This window comes from Elephas maximus, chromosome 13 (assembly GCF_024166365.1).
Source record: "Elephas maximus indicus isolate mEleMax1 chromosome 13, mEleMax1 primary haplotype, whole genome shotgun sequence".
Lineage (NCBI taxonomy): Eukaryota > Metazoa > Chordata > Mammalia > Proboscidea > Elephantidae > Elephas > Elephas maximus.
This window is the reverse complement of record NC_064831.1, coordinates 80,691,142-80,715,520: the sequence shown is the minus strand read 5'-3', so window position 1 is coordinate 80,715,520 and position 24,379 is coordinate 80,691,142. Positions and strand designations below refer to the sequence as shown.

The 24,379-nt window shown below is 40.3% G+C and overlaps 1 protein-coding gene across 8 annotated transcripts in view; it reads left to right on the top strand.

The window, feature by feature from the left end:
- AKAP13 (A-kinase anchoring protein 13) overlaps nucleotides 1-24,379 on the top strand; it is a 395,855-nt gene that overhangs the window by 174,320 nt on the left and 197,156 nt on the right. For all 8 annotated transcript variants that reach the window (XM_049905678.1, XM_049905675.1, XM_049905676.1 and 5 more), the window contains exons 4-5: nucleotides 4,898-5,194; nucleotides 15,864-16,047. In XM_049905678.1, the coding sequence (XP_049761635.1) occupies nucleotides 4,898-5,194; nucleotides 15,864-16,047 (481 nt within the window). The remainder of the gene's footprint in view (nucleotides 1-4,897; nucleotides 5,195-15,863; nucleotides 16,048-24,379) is intronic.

The window sequence follows — 24,379 nt, the reverse complement described above, 5'->3', positions numbered from 1 at the left end:
CAAGGTACGCACTGTGCTACCTTGCCTATTGGATGATCCACCACTGCCTGAAACGGTTGGTTTCTCCTCACACTGAATCAGTTGGTTTGTTTCTGCTCACACTGAATCAGTTGATTTGTTTCTGCTCAGAGTGAATCGGTTGATTTGTTTCTGCTCACGCTGTTGTCTTATGTAACTAAGCTGGCAGCCCTGCAAAGAATGGATAAGATTTTTTTTCTAGTTTCAGTTATGCCCACACATATAATTGAAATGCACACATGCAGACATAACATGTATATTCCAGGCAGAGGTTGCTTCAGATCCCTAAAGCCTTCAAAGAAAGAATTTAATTTGGAAGGCAGTGGCAGTACCTAGTAGGTTATATGTTTGTATGAAGACAGATGTTGATGGTTCATGAACCTGATATTCTTGCTTTATTGACATACTGGCCTGTGTTCCGGGTGCTAGAACACAGACAGGAATTTAGCTGTTACCCTTTCTCCTTTGCTTATAGGAATGTGGTACAAAACTCTTGCATCATGATATAATAGGCTATGTGCTTTGATGTCAGATTTGAATTTGAATAATGGGTTTTGTTGCTTAATTTTTATCTAACCATGGGCAAGTTACCTCTTGTTTTGTTTTTTTTTTTTCTCTCTCTAAATTTATTTATTTTGTTGTTGCTGTGGTTTAGAATATACACAGCAAAACATACACTAATTCAACAGTTTCTACATGTACAGTTTAGGGACATTGATTATACTCTTCAAGTTCTGTAAACATTCTCACCTCCTTTTCTGAGTTGTTCCTCCCTCATTAACATAAACTCACTGCCCCATAAGTTTCCTGTCTAACCTTTTGAGTTGCTGTTGTCAGTTTGATCCCATATAAATAGTTCTTAAAAAGAGCATATTGTTCAAGGCAGGCCTTTACTAGTTAAGCTAAACCGTTACTCGGTTTTAAGATGACTTCAGGGGATATTTTCAGTTTAAGGTTTAAAGATTATTTCAGGGCAGTAGTTTATGGCTCCAGAATGTTTAGAGTCCATGAGAATTTGAAGTTCTGTTCTGCATTTCCCGCCTTTACATCAGGATTCTTCTGTGGAGTCTTTGATCAAAATATTCAGCAACGGTAGCCAGGCACCATCCAGTTCTTGTGGTCTCATGGTAAAGGAAGCAGTTTTTTTTGGAGGGAATTGGCCACACATTCCACATCCTCCTCCTGTTCCTGACTCTCTTTTTCCCTCTGTTGCTCAAGGTGAATAGAGACGAATTGTTGTGCCTCGGATGGCCAGTCGTAAACTTTTGAGACCCCAGGCACTACACAGTGAACTAGGAGGTAGAACAGAAAGCACTAAACACATTATTAGCCCAGTTAACTGGGAAGTCCCATGAAATCATGACCCTAAACCTCCAAAGCAAGGAACCAAATCCCATGAGGTATTTGTTTGTACATAAGCAGCCTCAGCAGCTACTCTTTTTGTTTTTTTTTTTCGTTATTGTAAATATCTCTATTTCAGGTTTTGCCATTTCAACTTTTCACAGGTGTACAAGTTATTGACACCAGTTACAATAATTAGCTTACAACCCTACCCTTAATCAGTGCGATTTTTCTATCATCCCCCTCCCTCCCACCCCCGGGTAACTGCTAAAAAAACTTTGGTCTCTATACATTTGCCTTTTCTTGTCTTTTTATGTAAGTGAGGTCAAGCAGTATTTGTCCTTTTGTAATTGTCTTATTTCACGCCACATAGTGTCTTCAAGCTCCATCTATTCCGCAGCACATATCGAGATTTCATTTTTCCTGCTGGCTGAGATGCTCCTTGATCTGTTGATGGACATTTTGATTGTTCCCACCTTTGACTGTTGTGAATAGTGCTGCAGTAAATGTTGGTGTGCAAGTCTCTGAGTCTCTGCTTTCAGGCCTTTTGGGTATATACCTACGAGTGAAATGGCTGGGTCATATGGTAGTTCTATTGTTAGTTTTTTGAGGAACTGCTCTGCTGTTCTCCACAATGTTGTACCATTTTGCATTCCCACCAGCAATAGGTAAGGGTTCCAGTTTCCCCACATGCTGGCTAACATTTGTTATTTTCTGTTTGTTTTAATGTTAGCCATCCTAGTGGGAGTGAAGTGGTATCTCATTCTGGTTTTGATTTGTATCTCTCTGATGGCTAATGATGCTGAGCATTTATTCATATGTTTGGCGGCCATTCGAATGTCCTCTTTGGTGAAATGTCTGTTTGACTCCTTTGCCCATTTTATGATTGGGTTATTTGTCTTTTTGTTATTAAATAGTTAAAGTTTTATGTATATTTTGATTATTAGATTCTTGTCGAATATATGGTTTCTGAAGATACTCTCCCAGTGGGTAGCTTGTCTTTTCACTTTTATGGTAAAGTCTTTTGATGAACAAAATTTTTTATTTTTATGAAGCCCCATTTATTTGTCTTTTGCTCTTTGTGCTATTGTTATTATTTTAGACAATCCATTGTTGAAAGCTAGGCCTGATAGCATTGCCCCTCCTTGTTCTTCTAAGAATTTTATGGTTTTAGTTTTCATGTTTAGGTCATTAATCCATTTTGAATTTGGTTTTGTGTATGGTGTAAGGCATGGATCCTGTTTCATTTTTCTGCGTGTGGAAATTTAATTTTCCCATTACTGTTTATTAAAGAGACTCTTCTTGCCCCATCAGATAGACTTAGCATCCTTGTCAGAAATCAGTCTGTTTGGATTTATTTCTGAACTCTCAATCATACTCCACTGGTCTGTGTTTCTCTTGTTAAACCAGTGCCAGGCTGCTTTGATTACTGTAGCTGTACAGTATGTTTTAAAATCAGAAAGTGTGTGAGTCTTCCTACTTTGTTCTTCTCTTTCAGCTTTGTTTTAGCTATATGGGGCCTCTTGTCATCCCATATGAAGTTGAAGATTGGTTTTGTATTTCTGTAAAGAAGGCTGTCGGAATTTTGATCAGGATTGAGTTGAATCTATAAATCGCTTTGGGTAGTATTGACATCGTATCAATATTAAGTTCTCTAATCCATGAACATGGAACATCTTTCCATTTATTTAAGTTTTCTTTAGTCTCTTCCACCAGTGTTTTATAGTTTTCATTGTACATGTCCTTCACATCCCTGGTTAGATTTATACCTAGGTACTCTGTTCTCTTAGTTGCTGTTCTAAGTAGAATGGTTTTCCTAATTTCCCTTTCAAGTTTCTTGTTGCTAAGCTACTTTACTTCTTGAAGTCTTGGTTCTCATCTGTAAATTAAGGACAATACATACCTGATAAGTTTATTGTGTGGAGAAAATGACATGTCAAATGCCTGACATGACATGTACTTGATTAGTAAATACATTTTGCTACACTGGAATTACATAGCACTGAGAGATTTCTTCTGTCACAGATGAAGGGCTTTAGGAGGATCCTGGGGGAAAATTAGGTGGGAAGTCAACTTATTCATGTGATTTAAAAAAAAATATATATATATATATATATATGTATTTTCTTTGAAAGGCAGCAGAAAGCTTAGTTTGTGCCGCCACGGTCTGAAACCTCTCCTGGCCTGCACCCATGAAATGGACCACGTAGGGATCTGGAAGAGCCATCTCTGCAGGGTGATGAATGTAGACTGCTGTGTGCACAGGTGCCTGTGGTTAATCAGGCAGAGCACAAGGTGGCACAACTCAAAAGTAAAAATACTGGCTCAGTTTTTTTCCTTTTTCTCAACAGGAACGTATTTTATGGAACAACTATGTTAATGATAGGAGCATAGTTCTGTCAAGTTGAGATCAGTGTTGGAAAGTTGAAGGAAAATTGTATGTGTTTTAATGAGTACATTCCCCATATTTTGTGAGGCTAAAAATCCAGAAAAAAGCCTGCTTGTCTAAGAAGTCCTTAACTATAGAAAAACAGTGTGGTTAGAACTTGCCAATTTGACTCCGTGGAGTGGCTGAGCTTGCTGCCTAAAGTTGTGGCTCCTTTGGCCTCTGCCAATGTGTGCAGTGGGCACCACAGAGTTTATGGCATGTTTGCTTTCCCCGAACTGGGCTTCTAGTAACAGTATTGCATCAGTGTTGTATGCACCAGGTGACTTTATTTGAAGTCTTCGCTACCTTAGTGGCTGAGACAGGGAAGAACGTGCCTCTGAGAACAAAAATTATTTTCTAGGCCTTGGATTGCGAATACAGTAAATCCTGTGAAAGCTGAAACCTGTAAACGGCAGGAACCTGTCAGAGAAGGAAAACTCAAATATTGCCCAGCAATTGAGAGCGATAGAAAAGTGGTTAAGACTACATGTATCAAAGGCAGAAAACCTGCAAGACCAGGAAAAACAAGGCAGTCCCATCAAGCTCTGGCTTTTACAGGTTTCACTATAATAATCATGTGTATAACCATATACTTTTTAAAGTACTTCATCACATTCTCATTTGATCTGTTTCATTGTGTTGCAAATACAGCAAGTTCTGGGGAATCCATGAAATTCCTCCCATGCAACCTGTAGGAGTGATTTTTTTTTTTTCCCCATTGCATTTTCAGATTAATTCCATTTAGTAGGTATTAGATTTCCTGTTGTATCTAGGCTTCACTGGATCCTTGTTCTTCCTTTCTTTAATTTGTTCAAATTGAACAATAGTAGTTTGATGTTCAGGGCCTGTTAATTGCCATGGTGACAGGTGGGATGCAAAGTTATTTGCTCTTTGTTAAGGAACTATTTTTTATATGCAAATAACAATAAAACAACTGAAAATGACGTTTGAGGAAGTTTAGAATAATGCTGTGAGAGCTCCAAAGAAGGGAGGGATTTCTCTGAGGAGCAGAAGCTCGTAGAGCGTTGAAGAAGAGCTCACTGGACCACCAGTGTCCTTCTCTCTGCAGAGGACTCATGCGGTTTTCTTTGCTGCCTGTGTTTTCTTTAGGTCATGACTGCTGTGAGACAGTGAAAGTGCTGCTCTGTGCTTCCAAAGAGGGGCTTCCCGTGTTTGTGGTGGCTGAAGAAGACTTTCATTTCATCCAGGATGAAGCATATGATGCAGCCCAGTTCCTGGCAACCAGCGCTGGAAACCAGCAGGCTCTGAACTTCACCCGCTTTCTTGACCGGTCAGGACCTCCATCTGGGGATGTGAATTCCCTCGATGAGAAGGTAGCACTGGCATTCAGACACCTGAAGCTGCCAGCAGAGTGGAATGTGTTGGGGACAGATCAGACTTTGCATGGTGAGAATTTATATGACCATCAAACAAATTCTGAGGTTTTTTTTTTTTTTGTTCTTTAATTTTATTTCTTAATGGGGCTGCATTTATATTAATTAAGGATTTGGTCATTATCTTCAGGTCTTCCACAGTAGCTGAATAAATCTTATAATTAAGTGACCTTGTACTTGTTTGAATGCGCTGTTAACCTGTTCCTGTAGTGAAAGCACCTAAGGAAGCACCTTTGGAGTTGTTTTCAGTCTCATTTAAGGTAGAGAATGGCCCATCACTGTCCTCTGGGTCTGGATTTCAGGCTTGCTCTCTTATGCACAGAAAGTGAGCCATCCTTCACGAAGAGAGTAGCCAGAGTAACCATTTTTGTTATTATCTGGTGTTTAATCATCAAAGACAGGGTTTTCATTATCATATTTTGAGGTTCTTTTGAGACGCCATGGAGTTGGAGGAAAAGAAAGATTGGCAGAGGGGAGCGGGGAGAAGAGCATGAGAGCACGTTGAGCTCTGGGAAACCCCACACATCTTTAGCCAGAGAAGTGTCACTCTTACTTATTCTATTTACTCAGCTTCCGTATAAGATTTCATTGAAGAAAGAGCTTCCCTTTATTAAAAGCACTGATGTAACAAATATCTATCATATATTCCTTTTATTTGGAGAGGGGTTTTCCCACATAATTATTCTTGGAGCAGATGACATGTACCAAGTTTTATGATTTTTTTTATCCCCTAAAATGAAACAGTGTTTACCTGGGGTCCAATAAATAACATCCTCTTTCCTTCCTAGAGGAGCCCTGGTGCCTGAGTGGTTAAACACTTGCCCGCTAACCAAAAGATTGGTGTTTAGAACTCATCAGCTGCTCCGCAGGAGAAGGATGTGGCAGTCTGCTTCTGTAAAGATTTACAGCCTTGAAAGGCCCGTGGGACAGTTTTACTCTGTCCAATAGGGTCTCTGTGAGTCGGAATTGACTTGATGGCAATGTCCCCCCCATCCCCCCACCCCCACCCCTTGGTTTTTTTCCTTCCTCAGTTCAAATGCATTTGGAAGGTTTAGGAGTCACAGAGGTCAAAATATTTGGTTTATTACTGATGAAAGCTAGCTTGGAGGACTGGCATGAGATCTCTTGCCAAAAGGGTTTGCGTATACTTTATCTATGAGAGAGCTGGACAGTCACAGGACTGTCCCTCAAAGTCTGAGTGCACCCAGCTTTGATTACTGGGCCATGTAGGGAGAACACACCAGCTCTCTCCCTCTCTGTAGGTAAGCAGGTCCTGAGAAGAAATGCCCAGTGGGGCTGAGCCAGGGGATGCTCACTTCCTGCTCTCTAAGACCCATCAGATAAGTTTATTCTTCCTCCCATGGAAGAATGGGTAATAGGTATTTCTTAGCTTTGATTCTCTTAAATCCAGTGATTTTAACAGTGATCAACCACAGGAGTGGTGTGCCACGTGGTGGAGATGAGTATACTATCAGGACAGGCCTGCCCGGGTCAAACACAAAAAATATAGAAGAAAGCGTGGATTGTAAAATCAAACCAAGGAAGAAAACACTTGTCCTTTTCTTTTTCTCGTTAATGTGTTGTTCAAGAAGCCTCTGTATTGCTGAGATCTAGAGATCAGAATATTTGCAGTTTCATTTATGCACACACGTATGTATGTATGTATATCTATATGTGTATATAGAGAGAGGCATAAGTACCTTTTCAGAAACTTACTGTTGGTCTTTAGGGGAGTCTCTGGGTGGCACAAACGGTCAAGTGCTCAACTACTAGCCAAAAGGTTAGTGGTTTGAACCCACCCAGAGCTGTCTCAGAAGACAGGCCTGGTGATCTGCTTCTTAAAAGTCACAGCCTTAAAAACCCTAAGGAGCAGTTCTATTCTGTACACATGGGGTCACCAGAAGCTGGAAACAACTAACAACAGTAGTGGACCTTAATAACTTTAGCTCTTCCGTTAGTGTATTGTTATAGGAATGTTTGTCCTAGTTACCTTTTATAAATCAGTATCAAGATGGAACTGCGTTATATAGTTACTTGTGGGGCTGTGGTGATTTTTTGCTTTTGTTTTGTCACGTTCAGGTCTCTAACTCATTTTTATTTTCACTGAACAACTATGGGATTTAGCTTAATTGTGTTTTGATTTGATTAAAACTTGCTAAATGAAGTTTTCTCCTCAAAGGAGTTATGTATATATATATATACACACGTATGTAATTATGTATGTTGCGGGTAGCAAAGAAAAAAGTCCTGGACTGGCAAACAAATCCATATTTCCCACTCCATTTCTCTTGCCTCTTCTTGGCAACCCTCACCACTACCATCTCCCCCACCCACCCCCCCCCCCAAAAAAGACGATGGAAGGAGAGAAAATCAAGTCTGCATTTTAGATTATTTACCACTCTTCATTCTCAGTATATGCCTTGCTGAAATTGCTCTGATCCTTCAAAGTACAATTTCAGTGTTACCATAAGTTACAATTACTCGCTCTTAACTCTGTTCCCAAATCTTATCATGAGACTACCGTCAAAGTGATATAATCCATGAGAATAATAGTTGGCTCTAGTTCCGTTTCCTTTGTTTTGGGTGAAGATTTTATTTCAGACAAATGTATTCCCGCCACATCACCTGACTATACCTAGTGCTGTAAATATAGACCGTTTGAAATAGGGTATGGACAGGCTTTGGAGTTAGAGAGTGCTGATCTGGAATCCTTGCTTTGCCACTTACTGATCATCTGACCTTAACAAATTTCTTTCTTTTTTTATTTATTATTATTATTGTACTTTAGATGAAGGTTAGCTTCTCATTAAACAGTGCACATACTATTTAGTGGTGTTGGTTACCAACCCCACAGCATGTTAACACTCTCCCTTCTCAACCCTGGGTTCCCTATTACCAGCTTTCCTGTCCCTTCCTACCTTGTAGTCCTGGCCCCTGGGCTGGTGTGCCCATTTAGTCTTATTTTGTTTTATGGGGCTGTCTAATCTTTGGCTGAAGAATGAACTTCAGGAGTGACTTTATTACTGAGCTTAAAGGTGTCCAGGAGCCATACTCTTGGGGGTTTTCCAGTCTCTGTCAGGCCAGTAAGTCTGGTCTTTTTTTGTGAGTTAGAATTTTGTTCTACAGTTTTTTCCAGCTCTGTCGGGGGCCCTCTATTGTGATTCCTGTCAGAGTAGTCAGTGGGGGTAGCCAGGCAGCATATAGTTGTGCTGGACTCAGTCTGGTGGAGGCTGTGGTAGTTGTGGTCCATCAGTCCTTTGGACTCATCTTTCCCTTGTGTCTTTGGTTTTCTTCTTTCTCCCTTGCTCTCAAAGGGGTGAGGCCAGTGAAGTATCTTAGGTGGTCACTCAAAGGCTTTTAAGACCCCAGATGCAACTCACCAAAGTAGCATGTAGGGCACTTTCTTTATAAACTGTTACGCCACTTGAGCTAGATGTTCCCAGAGACCACTGACCTTAGCAGATTTCTCACTTTTCTAAACTTCAGCCTGCTCCTCTGTGAAATGAGAAGGATAATAATACCTATCCTCTGGAGTTGTATTAAATAAATTAATCCATGTAAAGCATTTAGTGCATAGTGCCTGGGACATTGCATGAAATATAAGAGTTGATGATGTTGTGTGCAGTTGATTCAAGGCTGACTCATAGCAGCCGTATAGGACAGAGTAAAACTGCCCCATAGGGTTTCCTAGGGTGTAATCTTTATGTGAGCGTATCGCCAGGTCTTTTCCCCTGTGGAGCTGCTGGTGGGTCCAAACCACCAACCTTTCCATTGGCAGCCGAGCACTTAACTATTGCGCCACAAGGACTGCTTCAGCAGTTGATAGTAGCATAAATATTAACTACAATTGTATGTTCTCGCCATCGGTTATGGCTACAGGGGGAAATGAGTAGATGGTTCGATTCGAAGATCTCTGTCATAACGCTTCAGAATTTAATACTGGAACATAGAGTTTTTCAATTTATGAAGCATCCTTAAGAGCATGAGCCAATTTTTTTAGATTGTGCAGTAACTGCAGGTAGGAGAAGCTTAAACTGAAGTGAATTCATTTAAGAATTCAGGCCCTCTAACATTTGTAGTAGGAAACCCTGCAGTCGGCAGTTCAAATCCGCCAGGCGCTCCTTGGAAACTATGAGGCAGTTCTACTCTGTCCTATAGGGTCGCTATGAGTTGGAATCGACTCGACGGCACGGGTTTTTTTTTTTTTTTTTTTGTAACATTTGTAGAGACTAATTCAGCCATATACACAGGAACCTGGATTCTTCCATTCATTATTTTCGCAGTCCACTTTGACGTGTGCAGTACAGAATTCAGAGAAGTGACTTCTGTGTTCTAAAAAGGGAATTTTGCCTAAACTGAAGATACTGAGATTACCCAACTGGGACCTTGGTTTTCATGTATCTGAAATTTGCTGATGACCGTAATGACCTTAGCACTGGTGGCACAGCGGTTAAGAGCTTGGCTGCTAACCAAAAGGTTGGCAATTGGAATCTACCAGCTGCTCCTTGAAAACCCTCTGGGGCAGTTCTTCTCTGTTCTTTAGGGTTGGTACCAGTTGGAATCGACTCGACAGCAACAGGTTTAGTTTTTTTTTGGTTTCATTATGTTAGCATGTGGAAATTTTTCCTTTTTTCCAAAATAGTCTTGTGGTAAGTGTATCCTCTACAATGTTTACTCTTAATTATTTATCCAGATAAACAGAGATGTACTATATAAACATTTTCATCGTTTCAAGTAGCATTATTTTTTCTTTCCCAAGTTGTCTTCCTATGGCTGTGTTATTCTGAGGGCACACCTTTGATTTTATAGTGAAACAGTGTGAGTCACAAGACAGAGTAAGGGGTTTGAACTCTGACATGCCCCTTCCCCAATACTTCCCTCCACTCCTCCCACTAACTAACACAGGATAAAATTGAAAATGAACAGACTTTAGAATTATATAGCCTGGCTTTGGATCCCAGTTTTTGTCCCTGACTAGCAAAATACAATACTTAATTTCCCTGTGCCTCAGTTTTCTCTGTCAAAAAGCAACAGTGTGCCTATCTGGTGATTTCTTTGTTTGTGTTTTGTGAAGATAAGAGAAACTGTATGCAATGTACTTAACACAGTACCTGGTACATAATGGACACTAAATAAGTGGTAGTAACTGTTACCATTTTTATGGCCATTTTTTCTTTTCTCCTATAATGGTTGTACAAATCAAAGCAGACAATTTATGTGAAGATACCTTATAAACAGAGGTTCTGGGTAGATTTATATGGTGATTATTACTAGGATAGAATATATGTGTTTGATTTATGTGACAGTTCCATCTCAAGAAGTCTTGGGAAAGTATTTTTTGAAGTGTGTGCCATTGGCAAGCTATTCACTTTGAATGTACCATGACCATACCCAGTGGCCTTTTAGAGACACAGAACATTGATGAGGTATGACGAGGGAAGGTGACGTTTCTTAGGAAAGGATAAAACAGGTCAGCACTAAAAGGAAAGGCTCTTCAAAGTAGAATGAGACTGTGTTTCTTTTGCTTTTAAATGTTTCTAAAGATAATCCTCCCTTTATACATGAATAAGAGGAAATTTGCCCATTTTAGTTCACCCAAATGTTCTTTAATCCCTAGTTACATAAAGGGTACTCTCTACTCTGTAGGTATTGCCATAGTTGTGTCTTAAATGTAAGTGGCAAGGATTCATCGGGGGGAGAAGGGGAGTGAATGGCAGGGCAAGGATGTCTTCCCTTTCCAAGTTATCCACATCTCACTTAGTTGCTTAGTTCAGCTCGTCTGTGCCTCAGTGGTTAGTGAGAGACACGTGCACAGTAGCAGTCAGCATGAGGTAACTTAGAGAGCGGGCCCCCTGGAGGGTTGCTGTGATGAAAGCAAGAAGGAGAACCATGCTGGGGGAGATCTTCATTCTTACTTTGTCATGGTTTTGTATAACTAAGTGAAAAGAAGATGTGTTCGTCTTTGGGGGTGGGAATCCTGCCCGTCTTCGGGGGTGGGAATCCTGCCCACAAAGACAAATTTGGGTGGGGAGGAGGGCCAGATGGTTTGAAGAAAGGCCACCTTGAGAATAGCCCGTGTAGTCCCAAGCCTGTATATCTGATGTTGGTTGATAAATCCTCACTCTTACTCATTTGGCGTTTTAGTTCCCCTGCTCCTTGCAGAGTGTTTGATAGTTTTCCACAGAAATGTTTCCTTAGCTCCAGCAGTATTTGTGTATTTCTGAACTATCATAGCTGCTAAAAAGAAATAATAAAATAGAAAAAGACCACCAATGGGCTGTTGCTCTTGTCAGAGGATTAATATAGACTTCAAGACAAGCAGTGCGTAGTAATGGCAGGGCTGTAGCTCCAAAAGGTTTTGTTGCCTCTCAAACCTTGGTTCTTTCACAAGGTACAGGTCTCATGTTTGCACAAGCCCATTTTCTTAACACTAGGCTGTTATGAATGTTTTTCTTCCTTATGTGGTGTGAGAGTTCCTGAATCATGTGAGACTTCAGGTTTATTTAAGAGGCAGGATGGGATAGTGGAAAGAATGGTGGCTGTGGAGTCCTATAGACAGATTCAAAGCATCCTGTGAGCAGGGCATGCTGGTGGATTGATGGGATCAGAAAATACATTTAGTCTTTGTACCATTCACAGAACTTAGAAAGTTCTGCTTGGTCAGAGATTCTGATAATTTGAAAAAGATGCAACCCTTTAGTCGACTCATCATGGTTGAATGCATGCTAGGCAGAGCAACCATTTCTGCAGATCTGAGTGGATGTCTGTGGGAGGTGCTTGCAGTAGATAATGTTTCAGTTCACCTTCTCTGTGGGGAAAAGTTGGGCCTATGTAGAGATCTTTCTCATTGAGTATGGCTAAACAGGGAAATAAACAGACCAACACGGGGCGTGTGAAATAACATTACAGTACAAAGGAAAGGGAAAAGTATGTTAAGTATTTAAATGGAAGACTCTCTGGTTATGATTTTCTTTTAAAAACAAAGAAAAATTTAGAAGGTACTTTCACTTTGCTGTTTAATAGACATATTATAAAATCAGAGGAAGAACCAACAAGGAGAGAATAAGTTTAGTAGATGAGAATTCAACCAGAAAAGCAGAACTAGTTGGAGAAATATGTATTAAGATTTATTACAAGAAATGGCTTACGTGATTGTGGGAGCTGGCTAAGCAAGTCTGAAATTATAGGGCAGGAAGGAAAGACAAGACCACGGGCAAGCTCAGTCCCACGGGCATGGGCCAAAGCTATCATCTTTAGGCCATCAGGGAGGGAAGATCCCGAGCCTGATAAAGCTCCAAGGACACAGGCCGAAGCTGTCCTCCGCGGGCCAAGTGTATTTCTCTCTCCAGGGCAGACTTCAGCTCTGCTTTTAAATCCTTCCAACTGATTTAGTCCGGCCCATCCATGTTATCCAGGATAATCTCCCTTATCAAATGCACTGATTGGAGGCTTTAGTTACATCTGCAAAAAAGCCATCACAGTGAGGACAAAACTGGAAAAGGGAGTTGGCTGAAATGATGTATAATGATATTCAAACTGGGGACAAAGGACCAACTGACGTTGTAGAAAAACGCAGTTAGTGATATGAAAAACAAAGTTGAGTAACTCTCAGAATACAGAGGAAGATCAAATAAAAATGTGTGAAAAATGAACAGGGGAATATTATAAACAAACGGGTATATTCATGCAGTGGACTGCAATAAAAAAAGGAGCTGCTGATACACGACAGCATGGCTGAATCTCAGACATGATGCTGAGTGAAAGAAGCCATTCACAAGAGTGTATATGGTATGGTTTCATTTATGTGAAGTTCTGGAACAGGCAGAACTAATCTATGGTGAAAAAATTAAGGACAGTGGTTGACTGTAAGCGGGAGGGAGGATTAACTGAGAAGGGGCACAAATGAACATTCTTTGATGTTGGCAATGTTCTGTATTTTGATAGAAGTTTGAATTACACAGGTATATGCATTTGTCAAAATTTATCAAATGGTGCATTGTACCATTTGTGTTTTACTGTATGTAAATTACCTACAGTAGTAACCATATGTTGAACTATAGTTAACAGGGTGCATGATGAAGTGTTTAGTAAGTCTTCAACTTACTTTAAAATGCATAAAAGATGAATTGATGACTACATAGTGGGAAAGGTAGTTGGAGAGATAGGTGATAAAGCAAATATAGAGAAACATTAATTGTAGAATCTAGGTTGGTGGGTATCTAGTTATTCACTGTATGATTCTTTTAATTTCTGTGTGTATTTGAAAGTGGTGATAATAAAACGTTGGGAGGAAACGTGTGAAAAGGTGATTTTTTAACCACAACTTTAGCTTGCTTGCATGGTTGCTTGATTTTTACTAAAAAAAAAAAAAACAAACAGGGTGGAGTAATGGAAACGATATGGGTTTTAGATTCAAGACAGAACTATTTTCAACTCCTGATTATTGCTGTGCAAGTTGTGAACACTTCGAGCCTCTCTTTCTTCATCTACAAAACGAGAGTAACGAAACCTCACAGGATTGTTGTGAGGATAGAATGAAAAAAGCTGAAATAAGCTACTTAGCCCAGTGCATGGCATGTAACAGGTCCTCACTGCATATTACTTTTCTTCTAATCTGTTGTCTGCAGAAAGGGGCTACTGAAAAGCAGATAGGGTGCCTGCTGTTAGAGGCCTTAGAGTAAGATTGGGGGAAGAGTGCAGGTGGAGGAGTCAGGGTGCCTGCTTTTAAGCAGGTGCATGACGTTGTAGGAACCCTACTGGTAAGTGCTTAGCTGACTAAAAGCTAATACTAAAAGCTAATAAGGGGTCAGAAAGGGCGGTGGGGGGCGGGGAGGGGCATGTAGGAAAAGCAGCTTTAAGGAGGTGTTGCCTAGTAAGGCCTGAATTAACCAATCTCTAAATAAACAATCACTTCCTGGTCAGCACCCTGTTAGCTTTTTTTCTGATGTCAGAATGATTGTGAACAGCTGTAAAGCACCACGTCAGATGGTGACGCTTGATCTTTTGTGAGGGTTCTTTCTGTCTTTTTGTCTGGCCTTGCCACCTGCTCTGAGGTGTTGATTATTAAAATTTATGCTTGCGCATGTGATGGTTTCTTCTGGGACATTGATTTCTTTCTACCATGTGCCTCTGTTGAACACCCTATAAATCCCGGATTGGCCAGTGTGCATAGTTGCATTGGAAAAATGTAAAATAGGAAAGATAGCTTTTGCTTCTAAGGAAATCTACCTTGGTAAGAGGGAGACCAGACTAATACACAACGTGACATTAAAAAACAGTGCAGTTCAGTGTAAACTCACAAGTTCAAAGATACGTTCACTCTATTACACACTCAGACGCATCTGAGCACTCCAGAGTAAGGAAAAGATACCGAGGTCCAGGCGTGCTTAGTGAAGGGGAGAGCTGTGCGGCTGAGAGGAAGAAGGCCGACACAACGCCAGGGGGCACCATCCATATCGGAGGTTCCGTGAGTGCTGGCCCCTAACGGGGAGTACCCCACTGCCTTGTGCAGCTGTGTGCAGTGGCCCTGCATGGCCACAGCTGTGTCACCATTGCACCCTTTCTTCTTCACCAACTGCTTAATAGTCGTTCGGAGCCTTAGCTCCTGCCATCACAGGTCGGAAGGAGCACTAGAAGATGCCTGAGGCAAAAGGAAGAGTGGTGCTGGTGAACCTGGAATATAACACCAAGTCTAAGATGACAGGGAAAGGGAAGGGAGATGTGTATTTCATGAGTGCCTCCTACATGCCAGTCACTGTACTTGCATTTCACTTACCGGCTTATCTCTTACAACTCAGTGTGAGCTGGGTGACCGTATCTCCCCCACTCTGGGGATGAGGAGAGCGGAGCCCGGAGAGATTAAGTGAATTATCCCTGGTCACACAGATGGTGAATGTCAGACTTGAACTCAGATTGGTTTGCCTCCAAAGCCCTTTCTCATTCTACCACCTCAAAGTGACTGCTGCGCTTAGGGACCTCTGAGGAAGAACGTGTGCGTTAAGTGAAGAAAGCCCGAATGCATGTTTCTCTCTCTGAAGTTATCAGCCTAGTATGCCTTAAGAGTTAGTCCTTCTTACTATGCCTGGAGATGCATTTTTCTCATTAAGCAAACAAACAAAAAAACTGGCAGTGCCAACAATTTTGTTTGCCCTAGATGGGGTCGGGGCGGGGGGAAGAGACCGGTGTGTTCTCAAGCAGAACCTGTTTTTAGTGTTGAACGTGCCAGCTCCTATCTGGGTGTTCTCCTTTAAAATAATTACACCCTTTACGATACGCCCATTTAAGCCCCAACCAGTATTCCCCTTGAGTCCCCATGTTGTGGGAATGCCTTTTTTTTTTTAGAAAAAGAATAAAAGAATGTGTGGAGTCACCCTTATAAACCTGCTTATATAAATTGGTTGAACAGATACATTAAGTCAGAATATAGCGACGGCTTGATTCTCTTTCGTGGAACTGTCTCCAATTAGAGAATTGTTTCTCATACTTTTTTCTAGCTTTGTTTTGTCTTTACTTAAGAGCCAGTTCTTCCCGGCCACAATAAAGTTGTTCATGTGGTATGTTACGGCGTAACTTCAGTATCCTAGGTAAATGCATCTGGAGGAGAGAGTACTTACCTAATTTGTCTTTTTGCTTTTTGTTTTTACATTCTCCTCACTCATTTTTATTTTTTTCTCCATCTACAGATGGTGGCCCACGGGAGACTTTGATGCATTTTGCTGTGCGATTGGGACTGCTAAGGTTGACATGGTTCCTGTTGCAGAAGCCAGGTGGCCGTGGAGCTCTTAGCATCCACAACCAGGAAGGGGCGACGCCTGTGAGCTTGGCCTTGGAGCGTGGTTACCACAAGCTGCACCAGCTTCTGACTGAGTGAGTGCTCATTCTCCCTATTTCCCTCCTCTCACCACTGGCCCCACCTTCCGATTCATAGTGGTACCACCCACTTGGCTGCTCAGTGTGGGTTTGCCACAAATTGAAACCTCAACTCTGTACCTTGCCTTCTGTTGGAGGTTTGCAAGCTTGCTCCTGCTAACCACTTCATTGCAGGAGAGAGACAAACGTAAGTCGTATTACCATTTTCTCTCTCTGCCTGTCGGCCTGCCTGTACTGTTTCACGCTGCTTATATTTTACTGAAGACCCTGAATAAGTCTTCTTTCTTGGGTAGCATAACTTTACCAGCGTACCCAGTGTATCCCAATTTAGTATAAGAGGAAACCATTTTTCTATGCTGTACTTTTTTTTTTTGGTATGTCTTTAAGACTTGAGAGAGTTAATTAGAAACCAATACTTCAGCATAAGTTGTATCTAGAAAATATGCTAAATCATTGCATTTTGGTTTGAATGTGACTTCTATGAGTAAAATTGAGACCAGTGGTCTTTCCTGAGAATAGCAGTAAAAAGCAACTGAGTTGTCCTAGAAACTGGGCAGTAGGAAACTCTGTCTGTGTGTCTTTGAGCCCAATTGTTGTATACACTGATGCCAAAGGATTCTCTGGAGGGATCAAGATTGTTAGTCAGGGCATTTGGGGAATTCTTTTTTCTTATATAGAGAAATAAATGGATTACAGCAGCCAGTATTTTGCATTGGAATACTTAAAGGTAAAAGTTTAAAGTATAATGTCTCTTGTTCAGTATATATTTTTTTATTAGTTTTATGGCCCCTGGCTATCATCTTTTCCACTAAACATTTTGAACAAATACAGACCCCATTGAATCTGTGTTCTGTAGTATTTGAGACACTCTTGTATGTTAAATTCGTCTTTCCAAATTCTGAGATATTTTGCCCATGCTAGCTCTAATTTAGTTGCGTTTTATTTTTTACATGTGTGAATGGATGTGAGTGTAGGGGTGGTGGCAGTATCAAGGGCCAAGACGAGATCTGCAGCTGTATACACCATTTTCTCTTGCTTTACCTACCAAGCTCATAACTTTTCCAGGCAAGCCGGACAGAGGGCTCTTTGCAGAACATTTTCTGATGGGTGCTGTAGATACAGTGGTGGTAGGAGGGGCACTTTTCATCTTAAATGAGCTTTGGATACCTGAGCCCTCCTATGACAGTATTCCAGAGAGCGATATATTCCAGTCCTTCCTGCTTCCCATCTGGCCAGTAATTGGATTTGTTCTGCTGTTGACCTCATGGCCTTAGGAAGACAGGCCTTGTTCCAGAAGTTTAAACAATTAACTCAGTGTAACTATTGTGAAGTTTAAATGCAGTTCCTCTAATTTGACCATATAACTCAGAGTTTTTGCTGGGAAACAGAGTTGGTTAAGGACTGCCATCCAAATGGGGAAATAAAGTGATTACAACAGCTTTATTATATGCTTGAAGGGCATGTCACAAGACTATATTGCAGCACAGCTTGAAGGAAACTGGAGTGTATTTGTCCTTGGAGAACATTTTTGGCTCGTTTTAAAGCACTACCTCTGTTACATGTGGGTAAGCCTCTTACCTCCTTTTGAAAAGATTGGTAAGGGAAAGGCAATTTGAGTAGGAGAGTCTGCTGTATGTCTTGTGCATAACCTGGATTCTACTAGGCTTTATTGTCTGAAGCCTAGAAAAAAATGCCTTGATGCATAATTAGCAATTGAAAAAACAAGGACATGATTATACTAACCCTCCTCAGTCTTGCTCTGATATTAGTAGACTTTACTAGACTTTCGATTATACAAAGTCTATAAAGATCATCTATATCAAATGAGGAAACTGAGATCCATAGAGGGAAATTGACTGGATTAGGGTAACAAGATGGCAGGGTGGACTAGAAATAGAAGCCTAAGCTCCTAAAAAACTCAGTCTCCATCCAGAGAGTCTTCTGCTCCTAGGATTTGTAACTGGGTGCCCAGTGGTGGACTCTCTGAGATCTGAATCCATTGAAATTGTAGGCAGAAGTTTATACATACATTTTTCTGGGTATAGCATTCATTTTGTGATTCCAAAAAGGCTTGTAGAAAGTTAAAGAGTTGCCACACAATATGGTACTGTCTTCTTAATAGGTTACTAAAATCTTTAGACTTGTGTGTCTCATACCCCACCCCACCCCCATTTTTTATTAAGTCTTCCCATATAAGCCTATCTCTTTTACTCCATCTTTTAAATTTATGTAAAATTGAAGTATAGTTTTATACATTTAATATTTTTTTAAATAACTATTTACAATCTAGTCTTCACTGAAAAGTTTATTTAACCCCTTTTGGGTTTTTTTGGGTATAACCCTCTCAAACTAAATTAATTGTTTTAATTCCTTGCTGCTTTTGCCTGTGTGTGTGTGTATGTGTGTTTTGTCTTGGTGTTGCTTTAATTAGAGACCGAAAGTTCCTTTTGTGTTTGTGTGACTGAGGATTATAGTGTTGACAGTCCATTTTGATAAACTGAGTTTTACTTTTATGTGAAAATTATGATTTAGCCATATTTGGAAGTAGAAAGACTCTCTAAGACTTTTATCTTTAGAGAACTTTTGAAATTGATATTAAATCCCACCAGATAGTACAGTTTCAGGACATTTTTGTCAGCTTCTTTTTTCTGTAATCAATTGTTGTTAACTTTCACTTAGTTCAGTAGCGTGGAAGGGAGAGGTTTTATGATTTGTTGCTGTTTTGCTTTAGCTCGTTTTGATTTTACATTATGGGTATGTATGTATTTGTGATCTGAAAATTCACCTCAAACCAAAGTGTTAGCAGTCTTGCTTGAGAAGTCTTTGCCTTACTCAGGAGAACACCCAGGCCTTCCACTGCTTTTAGATAGGTGCACAGTCATCTGCCCCATTTTGAAGAGGAGTCAGCTGGACACCCTGCCCAAGGTCATCTAGCTGGTGATAGGTAGAGTAGGGAGAAAACTCAGGGCTTCAGGCTCTTAGCTTAGTGAATGCTAGGAAGTTACAAAGTTAGATGAGTGTCAAGTTAGATGAGTGTCGTGTTGGAGTAGTTTAGTAAGAGAATGTTAGAGCCAGAAGGGATTTTAGATGCTATCTAATATCTTATTTATACATCACAAATAAGGTATCTTGGGACCTGGATCATTCATATAGGCAGGCACAGAGTTTAGAATAAGAGGTAGCTCTTAGGTAGTGGCTAAGTATGCAAATTTTGGAGTCAGACCTAAGTTTGCATTTTGGCTCTGCCGTTTTTAGCCATGTTACTTTGGACACATTAAGGAACTTTCTTCTCTAAACCTCAGTTTCTTCACCTGATAAAAAAGGATAATATCATCTACCTCTGGATTGTTAATCAAGAATCTGACTTGTGTAATATGAAAAATCAGGTTTACTTGTTACACAGATTATAGTTATTCCTTGGGGCAAAAAAAAAAAAAAAGCAGTTGCCTTAGAGTTGACTCTACTCACAGCAACCCCATGTGTCTTAGGGTAGAACTGTGCTCCATTGGGGTTTTCAGTGACTGATTTTTCAGAAGTTGATTGCCAGGCCTTTCTTCTCAGTTGTCTGTGAGAGGACTCAAACCTCCAGCCTTTTGGTTAGTAGCCAAGTGAGCTAACTGTTGCACCACCCAGGGACTTCAAAGGGGCTGTAACTATTTCTCCTTGCAGAGTGGTAGTGTGATATAGTAGAACTGCTTACAATAAAGAGCTTAGCTGAAATCTAAGCTTGGAACAAATCAGCTATCCCTCTGTGTTTCATATTTCTCATCACTAAATTACATGTAATACCTATTCTGTCTACATTACGAGGTCGTTATAACCAAATGAGATTTGTACCAATACTTTGTTAAATCCTAAAGTGCTATGTAAATATGAAAGTTTCTTATATAATAATAAAATCAGCAAAATTACAGTTTATTGATCAAAGAAACTCAAGTTTCAATTGATTGGTCTTCTAAGAATATCTTTTTTTAAAATATTTATTGTAATTCTCTGAATTCGAGTTAGTAGAGAGGAGAGGTTAGGAGAAAGATAGTTAGACAGGCTAGGTTTGAATCCAGGGTCTACTTCTTTGAAGCTGTTTGGCTTTGGGCAAATTGCTTAACCTCTCCAAGCCTCAGTGCTTGTTTGTAACATGGGAAGAATAACTGGAGTGTCCTCAGTGGGTTGCTTTGAGAAGGAAGTGAAAGATTACATGTAGGAGGTATGACACAGTGATGGACACAGATGTTACCTGTTACTATCCTTTCCTTAGTTTTCCTTTCCTTGTAGGCCTGTATCAAGTTTTCACACATCACTTTAAGGAAAGTTTGCCATAATCTTGAATTATTTTTTAGGTGGCATTCGGATGGTCCCTACTTGATAAGGAATTGAAATTATTACCTAGTGTAATAGATACCACTTTTTAAAAAGTAGTGTGGCTTTCTGAGACATGCTGGGATGTCAATACCTGTGGGTTGATGGAATAGAGAATTCTAGATTGATAAAGTATCATTTACAATGCCTCCACCCTTATCAGAAGAGTATTTCTTTTCAAAACTTCAACTCTGGAGTGTTAGCATAAAAGTGCTGAAATACTTTTGAAAGTATTTGTCCTTCTCAAGGAATTCCTCTCATTTTCAGTATTCGTTCAACAAGTCTACACTTATTGAATGCCTACCAAAACCAAACCAAACGCGTTGCCGTTGAGTCGATTCCGACTCTTAGTGACCCTATAGGACAGAGCAGAACTGCCCCATAGAGTTTCCAAGGAGCGCGTGGTGGATTTGAACTGCCGACCTTTTGGTTAGCAGCTGGTAGCTCTTAACCACTACACCACCAGGGTTTCCATGAATGCCTACAGCATACTAGGATTAATGGTATGTTACAGATACTTCATTGCAGCTGTTCTGAAATAGACATTATCTGTGTTTTATGGACAAAATATGGTCACTCAGAGAACTAAAGTAACTAAAGCATTAGCCAGTGAAAACCTTATGAATAGCAAAAGTAACTAGCCTAACACTAAACAGAAAGTGGCAGAGCTAGAATTACATACATCTATGGAATACCTAGGCCCATATTCTTTCCTCCACAAAAATTTGGTAGAATGGAAAGAAGAGACTTAGGAGGAGGCCTCTAGGGTGCAGGTTGAAATATCACTCAACTATTAAAATGTTATGTTTTCCTTTTAGCCCTAGTCTCTGTCTTTCCTGAGGAAAACAAGATCCTCAGTATAACTTTACATTTATATTGCCAATCATAATAGCTTCTTTTTTTGAATGCTATATTGTGCTATTCAGTAGTTCAAGTTTTTCCGTGACATTGACTGCAGTCCCCACAATTTGCCAGCACTCTCACCATTTCCACCCTGGCTTCCCATTCCATTTGTTTAGTTTCCCTGCCCCTTCCTAGCTTCTCATCTTTGCTTTCTGGGCAAATGCTGCCTTCTGGCCTCATATAGTTGACTGTTCTAAGGAGCACATTGCTCACTGGTGTTAGTATCTACCTTTTGGGCCTGTCTGTTATTTGGCTGAAAGGTAATCTCCAGGAATGGCTTCAGTTCCAAGTTAGAAGGGTGTCTTAAGGCGTCTTGGGGGTTCCTCTGGTCTCTATCAGACCAGTAAGTTTGGTCTTTTTTGTGAAATCAAATTTTGTTCTTCATTTTTCTCCCACTCTAACCAGGACCTTCTGTTGTGTTCCTGGTTAGAGTGATTGGTAGTGGTAGCCAAGTACCATCTAGTTCTTCTGGTCTTAGGCTAGTGGAGGCTATGGTTCTTGTGGGCCTTCAGTTCTTTGGATTAATTGCTTCTTTGAATCTTCAGTTTTCTTCACTCTCCTTTGCTCTAGACGGGAAGAGACCAATAGTTGTGTCTTAGTTGGCTGCTCCCAAACTTAAGACCCCAGGCGCTACTCACCTTGGCGGGAGGTAGAACATTACCTTTATGAACTGTGTTGTGCCAGTTGACCTAGATGTCCCCCAAGACTATTGTCCTTAGGCTTCAAGCCCAGTATCTCAGTCCCACGAGGTGTTTGGTAATGACTAATTTCCATAGCTGTGCCCTCTATATGCTCTATTATATATGTGAATGTATCTACAGTACGTATAGATACGTACATAGAAATACCCACCGCCATACTTATGGATGCACGTGGGTGTGCTCTGGTACAACTTCCTCACCTATTTAGCATACATATTTACTTGGGTGTCAACTTGTGAATTATTGTTTATTCTTGTTGTTGAAGGTTTATATATGCTGTAGTATTTCACACTTCTCAAAGCCTTCTTTTGCCTTGCTCAGGTTGTGCTGTCTTCCCTACCCCCATATTGTGTATCGCCTTTCCTTTCGCCTAAACGAACACGTGTCTGCTACCTAGTTAGTGATTCTCTCTCCCTGCCCCTCCCATCCTTGGCAACCAAGAATGTTTCTTTCTGTGTGTAAACCTATTCGTGATTTTTTATAATAGTGGTGTCATACAATGTTTGTCCTTTTATGATTGACTTATTTTACTCAGCATAATGTCCTGTTGTGACATACTTTGCGGGTGCATCGTTATTCTTTATCGTTGCATAGTATTCCATTGTGTGTAGGTATCACAGTTTGTTTTTCCATTCATCCGTTGATAGACACCTAGGTTGTTTGCATCTTTTTGCTATTGTGAATAATGCTGCAGTGAACATGGGTATGCATATGTCTATTTGTGCCATGGCTCTTATTTCTCTAGGATACATTCCTAGGAGTGAGGTTGCTGGATCATGTGGTATTTCTATTTCTGACTCTTCCATTTTCCATAGTGGTTGTACCATTTTATATTCCCATCAGCATTGTATAAGAGTTCCAGTCTCCCCACAACCTTGCCAGCATTTGTTTTCTGTTTTTTTGAACAGTGCCGTTCTTGCTGAGGTGAGATCGTATCTCATTGTAGTTTTGATTTGCATCTATCTCTTGGAAACCCTAGTGGCATAGTGGTTAAGAGCTATGGATGCTAAGCAATAGATCAGCAGTTCATATCTACCAGGCGCTCCTTGGAAACCCTATGGGTCAGTTCTGTTCTGTCCTGTAGGGTCTCTGTGAGTCAGAATCCACTCGATGGCAATGGGTTTGGGTTTGGTAATGGCTAATGATTGAGAATGTCTTTTCATGTATTTGTTAGCTACCTGAATGTTTTCTTTGGTGAAGTGTCTGTTCATGACCTTTGCCCATTTTGTAATTGGATTGTTTGTCTTTTTGTTGTTGAGGTGTCGAAGTTTCCTGTAAATTTTAGAGATTATACTTTTTTCAGATATGTCATTGCCAAAATTTTTTCCCAGTCTGTAGGTTCTCTTTTTACTCTCTTAGTGAAGTCTTTTGATAAATATAAGTATTTAATTTCTAGGAGGTTCCAGTTATCAAATTTATCTTCTACTGTTCTTACATTTTTAGTTATGTTGATAATTTATTTATGCCATAAATTAGAGCCCCTAAGTTTCTCAGCAGCTAACCAAAAGGTCAGCAGTTCGAAACCACCACCTGCTCCTTGCTGGAGAGAAGACCTGGCTACCTGCTCCCATAAAGATGACAGCCTAGGAAACCAAGGGGGCAGTTCTACTCTGTCATATACAGTCACTGTGCATCAGAATTGACTTGACTGCACTCAGTAGCAACAGCAGGTTTGTCGGTATGTTGTCTTCCATGAACTTTATAGTTTGAGATTTTACATTTAGGTCTTTGGTCCATTTTGAGTTAGTTTTTGTGTATGGTGTGAGGTATGGATCCTGTTTCATTTTTCTGTAAATGGATATCCAGTTTTGCCAGCATCATTTGTTAAAAAGGCTATCTCTCCCCCATTTAATGGACTTAAACCCTTTGTTGAAGTCAGCAGTCCATAGGTAAATGGATTTATTTCTGGGTTTTCAGTTCTGTTCCATTGGTCTGTGTGTCTGTGGTTGTACCAGTACCAGTCTATTTTGACTACCGTGGCTGTATAGTAGGTTCTGATGGCTGTATAGTAGGTTCTGGATCAGGAAGTATGAAGAATGCCTCCTACTTGGTTTCTTCAATAATGTTTTATTTACCCGGGGCTTCTTTCCTTTCCATATAAAGTTGGAGGTTAGTTTTTCCATTTCATTAAAGAATGTTGTTGGAATTTGGATCATGATTGCGGTATATCTGTAGATCACTTTGTATAGTATTGACATTTTCACAACGTTAAGTCTTTTATCCACGCGCATTTATGAAAATGGTGTGTTTTCCACTTACGTAGATTTCTTGCAGTAGTGTTTCGTAGTTTTCTTTGTGTAAATCTTTTCTGCTTCTAGTTAGATTTATTCCTGAGTATTTGATCTTTTCCAGGGAGGGCTATTGTAAGT